We start from the raw sequence: 10,474 nt of genomic DNA on the forward strand, positions 1-10,474 counted from the left end.
GCTTAAAAATCCTTCTTTAACCTGTCTCCTCCCCTTCATCTACACTGATTGAAGTGGATATGAACAAGTGACAACATAGCTTTCACCTGGATTCACCTGGTCGGTCTATGTCATGGAAAGAGCAGGTGTTCTTAATGTTTCGTACACTCAGTGTATAGGACAGTAGCGTTTCTAGACACAGAATCAATGGGAGGGAGGCATGAATAGAAACAGAATGTGTCATCTCTAAGAAAAGGACACACGCATGGACACACACACACACACACACACAAACACACACTTACCCTGGCGTCGGTGACTTTGAACTCTCGGAGGATGTACTGGGGCATGTTGTACTCGGCCATGGGGTCCACCACAAAGTACTGGTACCTGGCCGAACGTTCAGCGGGCCAGTACTGATGGCACTTCTCCTGTGAACACAGAGAGAGACACACACACATGTGAGGAGGGGGCATAGGATAAATAGATCTTTGAGATGAACGCGAATACATAGACCACAGTCGGTGCAGGTTAGGCATGTGCTCCGTTTGTCATTGGGGTAGTAGTACAGACTGCACTACAGAGGATAACTGAATGATGGACAGAGAGAAGAATGCTTGAGTGGGTCTGTGTGTCTGTGAGTGAGTGAGTGAGTGAGTGAGTGAGTGAGTGAGAGAGATCAAGTGTCTCCTACCCTGCCCATCTCTCGGAGTTTGGTGAGCATGACTACGATGGTAGAGTTGTTCTCCCACAGCATCCTCCAGAAGTCTTCTGTGGTCTCTGCCAACGGGCCCTGCGTGGCGATGTAAGCCTTCTGTTGCCTGGCAACACACACACACACACACACACTCAGGTCAGACATGTAGTGTGGTGAGTCAGACAGACAGAGAGACAGTCATAGTTGCATGCACGCACACACACACACACACCCCCCTCCGTCTTTCTCTCTCTTCCCCACCCCCACACCCATTCCACCTACCTGTATCCGTCGATGAAGCTGGCGTTGATGTAGTCGGAGCCCTCAAGGCCCCTGATGGGCTGCAGGCAGACGCGGGTGGTCTCGTAGGGCATGATGTTCACCAGACGGTTCTTGAACTTGTTGCAGGGCAGGTTGGCACTGATGAATCTGGACGTGTGGGCCTTGGAATTGGCCAGGCGCTGTAGAGGAGGAAGAGTTGGAGGATTGGACGGAGCGATGAAGGGAGGGATGGCGAGAGGGAGCGGTGGAGGGATGAGGGAAGATGGGTGAGAAGAGAGGGAGAGGGACATGGAGAGGGAGGGAGAGGGGTAGGGGGAAGAGGGGAGAGAAGAGAGGGAAGGAGGGAGAGAGGGAGAGGGACATGGAGGGGTAGGGGGAAGAGGGGAGAGAAGAGAGGGAAGGAGGGAGAGGGACATGGAGAGGGAGGGAGAGGGGTAGGGGGAAGAGGGGAGAGAAGAGAGGGAAGGGAGGAGAGAGGGAAGGGAGGAGAGAGGGAGAGGGACATGGAGAGGGGTAGGGGGAGATAGGAATGAATGTCACATGGAACGAGAGTCAAAAGGATAGAAAGTGGTAGAGAGAGAAGGAGAGCGAGAGATGGAAGACTACAGAGTAATAAAGAACTGTGAGATCTTATCTGAGCAAGACAGAGCTGAGCCAGAGACGATGGCTGAAGCACCTTAAAAATGCAGACACATCTATTTGATGAATGATTTCATAATGTATGGCTGGATGGAGCAATCAAAGAACACAGTCTTTAATCTACTCCCCATTTCCTTTTCACATCCCTGTGTACTTTGCAACGTGCAGTCTTGTGTGAGGTGCTATGAGGTAAAATAGTACGACTTGAAGCACTGCTCTGTGCTACTGTAACAAGCTAGCATCAAACAGAAACTGGAGAGGTGTGTTTCTATGAGGCAGTAAACCCGTCTGCAAAAAGTGGGTCACTTAAGTCTTTGATAATGGGAGTCTGGTATATGCTCTGCACACAGTCGAGCACACAGTCACACAGAATGCATTCGAGCAGGCCCGTGCACACACACAGTGTCATGATCCAAATTGGGACCTGTACTGACAAATGACCATCAAAGGGACCATCACGGCAGTTTGTGGGTCAGTCTGTCTGACAATATCATCCCTCACGCACACGCACACCTCACCCCCCACCCCCCTCTTCTCCCTATTCACTCCTTTGACCTTGATGTCTGCTGTGTGTAAGCTATACTTTTTCTGACAGCCTCTCTCTATCCCTTCTCAATCTTTCTCTCGGCCTAACTCTCGCTACTCCTTCCTCCCTCCCTAAAATGTCTCTCACTCATTCCCCCAATGTAATTGTTTCTCTCTCCCTCTCCCCCTCTCTTTCTCCCTCACCCCCCTCTTCTCTCTCCATCTCTCTTTCGGTGCCAAAAGCCCAGACTGTCATTGCCACTTGGATTTGGGTCAACCCCCCTGTCCACATCCCATCCTCTCTTCCCTCTCTCCTTTCTTCCCTTTGATCCCCCTTTAACAGAGGCAACTGGAATGAGACTGGCTGGCAAGGCGCCCAGATCTGTTACTACACCAAACTCCGGGGGGAGAGTGTGGATTGGAAAACCAACCAATCTGGCAACCCGTCCTTGTTTCCCTTCCTCCCTAAGGGCAGAGACGCACCTAGGTAACCTCTAGTCAAAGAAACAACCTTAGTTTCCCCTTTCCACCGTGAGTTCTGGATGATACTGTACTTATGTTCTCTGTCATGTAGCCTACAACTACCATAATGCTAAGCAGGATGGGCGGGATTTGCATTTTTTGGGGACTATTCCATTGGTTGCATTGGGCCAGGCAAGCTTGATCAAGCATAGCTGAAGTGTCGTTTGAAAGAAAATAAATACTATTTGAACCTAGGTCTGGTGTGCGCACTGGCAGTCGTAAGTAAACAAAGGCATAAATACTGCTATGGACGACTGCACTGATCTCAAGCCTATAGACCAGGGTTTCCCAAACTCTGTCCTAGGGACCCCAAGGGGTGCACGTTTTGGTTTTTGCCCTAGCACTACACATCTGATTCAAATAATCAAGTAATCATCAAGTTTTGATTATTTGAATCAGCTGTGCAGTCCTAGGGAAAAAAACTAAACGAGCCTCTAAGACTTTGGCGGCCACGAAAATTGTCAAGCAAATAACAGCCGGTCTCAGGGTAATTGACCGTTATTTAACATAAACACATTTAGCATCTCCTGGCTCCATGCATAACCTATATGCCACTGATGCAGACCTTTGGAACATCTACATTTAATATAGGAACATCTGCATTTAATAGAGCCTACACCATCACAAAACATATATTTTTTTTTTGTCAGACAGGTCTAATGAAACATGATATGAATAGAATGTAGTCTATTTCAGAAGAACAGAATAGCATACTCTGAGTTGTCCTTATGTTAGGCTCTGATCTGGCTATGCCATATGGCTGTGGGCTACACAAGTTAATTTAGCAGACAAGATTTGCTTAGAATTCCGTGGCATAATTTGATATTATTTACGAAGAATACAATTGAACATAGCTGAAAATAAAATAGAAAGGATATTTTCTCCAAACGATTTGCGGCACAGCCTTTGTGTAGCTGTAAATGCACCCTAAAAAATCCATGCCTTTTGCGGCCAGTTGTGCCCTTGGGCTGAATATAATAACTAGATTTCCCTTCTCCCGGCAGCATGCTCTGAAGCACCTCTCACTCACATGGCTCTCTCAGATATCTCAATTCTTATTAGCCAACGCCCATCATGTGAACGGGTTATCTCACATGGCTACAAGTAAACATGGCTCTCCATCATGTGATCGGGACTTTCTCACAGGCTACAAGTGAAGACAGACACATTGGGGACGCAACTGCGCCAGTCCTTATTGAATTCCGAGGCGCATATTGAAAATGTTGGAAGAACTGTCTACATTTACTTTTCGTCAGTCAACAAGATGAGTAGGCCTAACGAACGGAAAAATCACTAGCATATGTCAATATATTATCCCCCCATAGTACAAAATTTGACCTATTATATTCTGTGCGAGAAATAAATATTCCCAATTTAGTCTGGGACAGTTGTGAGTTGCGATAGATCCCAGATGAATACAACCACAAACATCAAAAAAACATTTTAAAAGCAATGAGGCTGACGCAACAGATCAGAACTTTTAGCTTAAAATGTTGATAAACTATTAGGCTATTTCTTCACATTATAAGCGCAGCAATGCACACATGGAAATAGCGGGAAAATCTCAAAAGTGACCGCAAATGCCATTATGCAAGTAATGCTAATGGTGGATTTTTATGCTAAAAATGATCTTCCCCAAACTTGAAACCCGCTGCACATGTATGCCAGTTAGGCTCTACACCCGTTGTAAAGCGGATTAATGTGCTTCATTTTAAGAAGTTATTTGGCCACTTTAGTTGAGATAGAAAACGTCTCAAAACATATAGGCTAGGCTACATGCGAATACGATTTGAAAAAGTCGCAAAAAAAGGTATGCGATGTTTCTTGCCTTACCAGCACACAAGCTGAGCATCATTCACAAGTGATAATATATCATTCACACGTGATAGGCTAATATGGTCAGCCATCAGACTATTCTTGATTTAATCTTGTCTTTACGTACAGTGCATTCGGAAAGTGTTCAGACCCCTTGACTTTTTCCACATTTTGTTACGTTACAGCCTTATTCTAAAATGTATTAAATCATTTCCCCCCCTAATCAATCTACACACAATACCCCATAATGACAAAGCAAATAAAGGTTTACATTTTTTTTTGCAAATTTATAAAAACATTTAAAACATTAATTCCTTATTTACATAAATATTCAGACCCTTTGCTATGAGACTTGAAATTGAGCTTTCCATTGATCACCCTTGAAATGTTGCAGCTTGATTGGAATCCACCTGTGGTAAATTCAATTGATTGGACATGATTTAGAAAAGCACACACCTGTCTTTATAAGGTCCCACAGTTGACAGTGCATGTCAGAGCAAAAACCAAACCATGAGGTCAAAGGAATTGTCCGTAGAGTAGCCAGTCAGAAGCCACTCCTTAGTAAAAGGCACATGACAGCCTGCTTGGAGTTTGCCAAAAGGTGCCTAAAGGACTGTCAGACTATGAGAAATAAGATTCTCTGGTCTGATGAAACCAAGATTGAACTCTTTGGCCTGAATGCTAAACGTCACGTCTGGAAGAAACCTGGCATCATGCTGTAGGGATGTTTTTCAGCGGCAGGGACTGGGAGATTTGTCAGGATCTCGGGAAAGATTAACGGAGCACAGAGAGATCCTTGATGAAAACCTGCTCCAGAGTGCTCAGGACCTCAGACTGGGGTGATGGTTCACCTTACAACAGGACAATGACTCTAAGCACACAGCCAAGACAACGCAGGAGTGGCTTTGGGACAAGTCTCTGAATGTCCTTGAGTGGCCCAGCCAGAGCCCGGACTTGAACACGATCAAACATCTCTGGAGAGACCTGAACAGAGCTTGATAGGATCTGCAGAGAAGAATTGGAGAAACTCCCCCAAATACAAGTGTGCCAAGCTTTTACCATCATATCCAAGAAGACTTGAGGCTGTAATCGCTGCCAAAGGTTCTTCAACAAAGTACTGAGTAAAGGGTCTGAATACTTATGTAAATGTCATATTTCAGTTTTTTATTTTTAATACATTTTCACAAATAACATTTAAAATGTTTTTTTGCTTAGGCATTATGGGGTATTATGTGTAGATTGATGAGGGGGAAAAAAACAATTTAATCCATTTTAGAATAAGGCCGTAATGTAACAAAATGTGGAACAATTCAAGGGGTCTGAATACTTTCTGAATGCACTGTATACTAAATAATATGTGAAATTTGTTTTGATTTAGAATGGACCATTATCATGCAACTGTCTCGAAACAGGGGAAGGAGAAAATATGCATGTCATCTATGCACCTAAATAGGTAATGGAGGACGCTTTTCCCATAGTTCATTTTCATGCCAGCCAGGTAGGCTATACTCCCTTTGTAAAGATAAGCAATGTGCTTAATATTAGGAAAGTTGAGAAATAAATATAGCCTATAGAAAGCTGATGGAACCCTCCTCTTTTTAATAGAGGCCATCAAAACTCTGTTATCTCCCTCATTGCATGGAAATGTTGCGCACCATGTGCTCATGAGCTCTCATGAAGTGTTTGATTTTCGATTACATTTGCATTGATGCCAGAATGATTAGATGGACAATAGAGTGCTGAGCACAGTTTGGTAGGCTACTAATGACCATCAGCAGCATCGGAGCTTGGAGAAGCCAAGTTACCGTGACTAAACGGTCACGTGGAATTTGACCGCGGGTCATGACTCGTGACCGCCTATGTGGCGGTAATACGGTCACCGTAACAGCCCTACGTGCACCCCTTGGGGTCCCAAGGACCGAGTTTGGGAAACGCCGACTAACTGTCGCAGCAACTCCTTTCTAAGACGCAGTAACGTCTCTCTGTTCATTAGTGAGAGGACCCTCCTGCTTGCCCTCGCCGTTTCGCCTCGCCGTGCGTCAACATGAACTGTTAAATGACACCTTCTCACTAAACGCTCTCGCGCTACGACCACCGCTGCCCGCCGCTATTAATCCGACGCGACTGCGTACCTCTCAGTACCGTTATCCCTATTACAGATGGGGCTGTAGCTGTTCGAGATTATATCGTGGTACACTGTAGCAAATGTCTTGGATGAAACCGGCATCATTATTGTTTCTTCGAGCGGCGAGATGATAAATGGCATTGGGAATATTACAAAGGATTCTGAGGCGAGATAGGGGCATGTACATGTGTAATTCAAGGTCAAGTGTATCGTTGTGCAAAGAGGGAACAACAAAGTTCGGATAGTATTGGATCATCGGTCTCTCGCTTTGTGTTTGGCCACATTCCATGCACTTCCGCGTTCGGGATAACGGGTTCTCATCGCAGCAGTTATTTGTTAAGTTTAAATTCATCGCTTTATGCCTTTTCAGAATAATCCTTCATTTGGAGTCTATACACTGATCACAAAGCTGCTCTATCTGGAGAATATTATTTGATATCCTTGAGAAATGGATTCACACCGAAGACAAAGAGCAGAGAGCTTAACTGTTCAATTCCTAGCTTTTTTWAAAGGCAAAGCTATTGAGTGGTGTGAGCAAACACTGACTGAATGTTTGAGGTTAAGGCTCACATGAATGAGGTATAATAAACTCTCTATAAACATTTGTACCTCCATGAATTGGGTGTGATATCGACATGCCCATTTTAATGCGCCGTTATAAAATATATACAAGTCAATATATATTTCAAATGTTTCCAAGGCCATTTCAATTTTAAACGTTAGTGTTTTACCTTTTGGCTCAAAGATATCACGGATGTGACAGAGCACTGAGAGCAACTGAAGATAAAAACAAAATGTTGCTCCTCCACATAATTGATGGTTTCGTATTAGTAGGCCTAAAACCTAAATAAACCTCAATTTTGTGCCTTTTCACAACCTCTCTTTTCTCAGGTTCACAGCAGCCTACATACCTACATGTCTATGGCCTACCTTAAACTCAGGCTTAAACTTAAACTCAAAACTCACCACTCCGCCAAACAAACGTTCCTGCCCACCCCCAGCTCCCCTATACCCTATCTAACCCCCTACCTTAATCAGGCTCCGCACCACTCTACCAAACAAACGTCCTCCATTTCGTACCTTCCCAGCCTCCCCACCCCAGCTCCCCTATACCCTATCTTACACCCCTACCTTAAACTCAGCTCCGCACCACTCTACAAACAAACATCCTCCATTTCGTACCTCCCCAGCCTCCCCACCCCCAGCTCCCCTATACCCTATCTACACCCCCTACCTTAAACTCAGGCTCCGCACCACTCTACCAAACAAACGTCCTCCATTCCGTACCTTCCCCAGCCTCCMCACCCCCAGCTCCCCTATACCCTRTCTACACCCCCTACCTTAAACTCCAGCTCCATGCCGGTGACGTGCTCCCCCGTCTCCACCTGGGCCAGCTTCTGGATGTACGAGTACAGGCTCCTGGCCGCCACCTCCGTGTTGCCGCACGCCACCGCCTCCAGCAGCGCGTCGTGGATGAAGCTGTACTGGTCCTCCGTCTGCACCATGTAGTTCCGCTGCGAGCGCATCAGCGTCACGTGGCCGTAGATGTCCACCGTCTTCTCGTGCTTGATGCGCTCCAGCATGGCGTCGATCACGATGAAGCAGCCCGTCCTTCCGACGCCCGCACTGGGAGAGGAGGGAGAGGGGGGGGGAGCAAGAGAGGAGAGTGGGGAGAGGGGGAGAGAGAGAACATTAGAGATTGTTCTCGAAAAATCACGTCAGACCGAACAGATACAATTTCATCACAGATGAGAGATGGGAGCGATTGAGACTTCTCGTCTGTCGTTCCCCGCCTTGACAACGTCTGCTTGATCCAGTCATGCTAGTACATTCACATCGCAGCGGTCATTCTGCAGGCACTAATACGAGTGGGTTTGAATAGGATTTTGAAATGCGAAGGATGGCGGGATGCAAGGGGCCAGGGAGGGAGGTGGTGAAGAAGAGAGGGATGATAGAAGAACAAACAGAGGGTTGGGAGAGAGAGGGCGGACCAGGAGAAAGACGCAGAACAAAGAGAGGAAGAGATTGGGGGGGGAAAGAGGACGTGAAGGAGAGACATAGTTAATAAGGAGCGAGTGTCTGTGTGAGTGTGTGTCTGTGTGTGTGTGTGTTTGTGTGTGAGTGACTCAGAGCCCTGCAGTCTAGTGTTAACACACTAGAGAGCTACGACTTTCACTTTACTCACCACTACTACCGTTATACCAGCACTGCATGACTGGATCTACGCACTGAACCGTACAAACGCACGCACGCACACACGCACGCACGCACGCACGCACGCACGCACGCACGCACACACACACACACACTGATGTGTATCGTGTGTATTGTAAAGTGTATTGCTCACGCTGTTGAACAGTGGTTGTCACACCTCCTGACTTGGGAGGGCAACTGTACAGGTTCCCAGCGACAACTCGCCTGGTTGAACCCTTGTTTGTTGCCATGGCAGTAAACTACTTCGTACATTGAATTCAGAGCATGCATACTGTGAGTGAGGATATCTTTCCAATAAATATGAATGATTGATCTACTGCCATGCTGTGTGTGAACAAAGATACTGTAAGTATGGACGGAATCCTAACGGTGCACTTCGTATCAGCCGTCTACGGACGTCGATGGAATATCGAGGGTTACGACTTGGCCTCTGTACTCTGAGGAATAAGGAACTGTTGCTTTCAAGTGCTGGGTCCGTAGTTCATTGGAAGAAAGTGAGGAGACCTTGACACGGGCTCTGCAGTAACACACTGCCTCTGTTCAACGTAACCTGTAGTTGAAAAGTGTAAACCTAGATGTTAGACTAAGTTGAGTTAATGCCTAGAGTGTGAATCCTTATGGAGTCCGAGTTGAGACCCTAGTTGAATCCTATGAGTCGAGGGTTAACCTAGTTCAGTATGCCTTAATGGAGTCTTGGTTAAGGGCCCTAGTTGAATCCTTTATGGGAGTCTAGTAATCCTGTTGAATCGCTGTAATGGAGTCCAAGATGAACCTAGGAAGTGCCTTAGATGGATCAGTAACCTAGTGTGAGATCCTTATGGAGTCCAGTTAACGCTAGTTGAAGATTCGCTGGTATGGAGTCCAGTTAACTTTAGTTGGAGGATTCCTTAGGAGTCGGCAGTTACGCTAGGTTGAAATCGCTTAGGGGAGGTCTAGTTATGACCTAGATTTGAATCGCTTATGGGGAGTGAGTGGGAACCGTGATGTTTGAAAATCCTATGGTAAGTTCGGATTAAACGTAGTTGAAGTCCTTGAATGGAGTTGCCGGCAGTGTAACCTGAGGTTGAGATCGCTTATGGAGTTCCCGGAGTTAATCACTAGATGTTAGAATCGGTCCTTATGGGAGTCCAGTTAACTAGTTGAATCCTTGAATGGAGTCGAGTAACCTAGTTGGATCCTTATGGGAGGTCCAGTTACCTAGTTGAATCGCTTTATGGAGTCCAAGGTGAACCTAGTTGTAATGTCGCTTATGGAGTCCAGTTAACCGTAAGTTTTGAATTCCTTATGGAGTCTAGTTAACGCTAGTTGAATCCGTTATCGGAGTGCGAGTGTAACGCTAAGTTGAATCCCTTATGGGAGTCGAGTTAACCTAGTTTGAATCGCTTTATGGCGGTCTAGTTGACCTAGTTGAATCCTGGTATGGCAGTCTAGTTTACCTAGTTGATTCCTTATAGGAGTCCAGTATTAACCCTAGTTTGAATTCCTTATGGAGTCTATTACCAGTTCGAATCCCTTATGGAGTCCTAAGTTTAACCTAGTGTGAGCATCCTTATGGAGTGCGAGTTAACTAGGCTTGAGATCCTTATGGAGTCTACGTTAACCTAGTTGTAAATTCCATATGGAGTCTGCAGCTAACCTAGTTGAATCCTTAATGGGAGTCTAGTTAACCTAGGTTA

General features: G+C 45.8%; 1 protein-coding gene across 1 annotated transcript in view; it reads right to left on the reverse strand.

Moving 5' to 3' along the window:
• The window catches only part of LOC111975548 (receptor-type tyrosine-protein phosphatase S-like), a 268,179-nt gene that overhangs the window by 15,790 nt on the left and 241,915 nt on the right, over positions 1–10,474 (reverse strand). Inside the window, 4 exon segments of the mRNA XM_070447461.1 lie at positions 285–410; positions 674–800; positions 959–1,137; positions 7,925–8,210. Coding sequence (XP_070303562.1) covers positions 285–410; positions 674–800; positions 959–1,137; positions 7,925–8,210 — 718 coding nt within the window.

The sequence above is a fragment of the Salvelinus sp. IW2-2015 genome, linkage group LG16 (assembly GCF_002910315.2).
Source record: "Salvelinus sp. IW2-2015 linkage group LG16, ASM291031v2, whole genome shotgun sequence".
NCBI classification, from domain to species: domain Eukaryota; kingdom Metazoa; phylum Chordata; class Actinopteri; order Salmoniformes; family Salmonidae; genus Salvelinus; species Salvelinus sp. IW2-2015.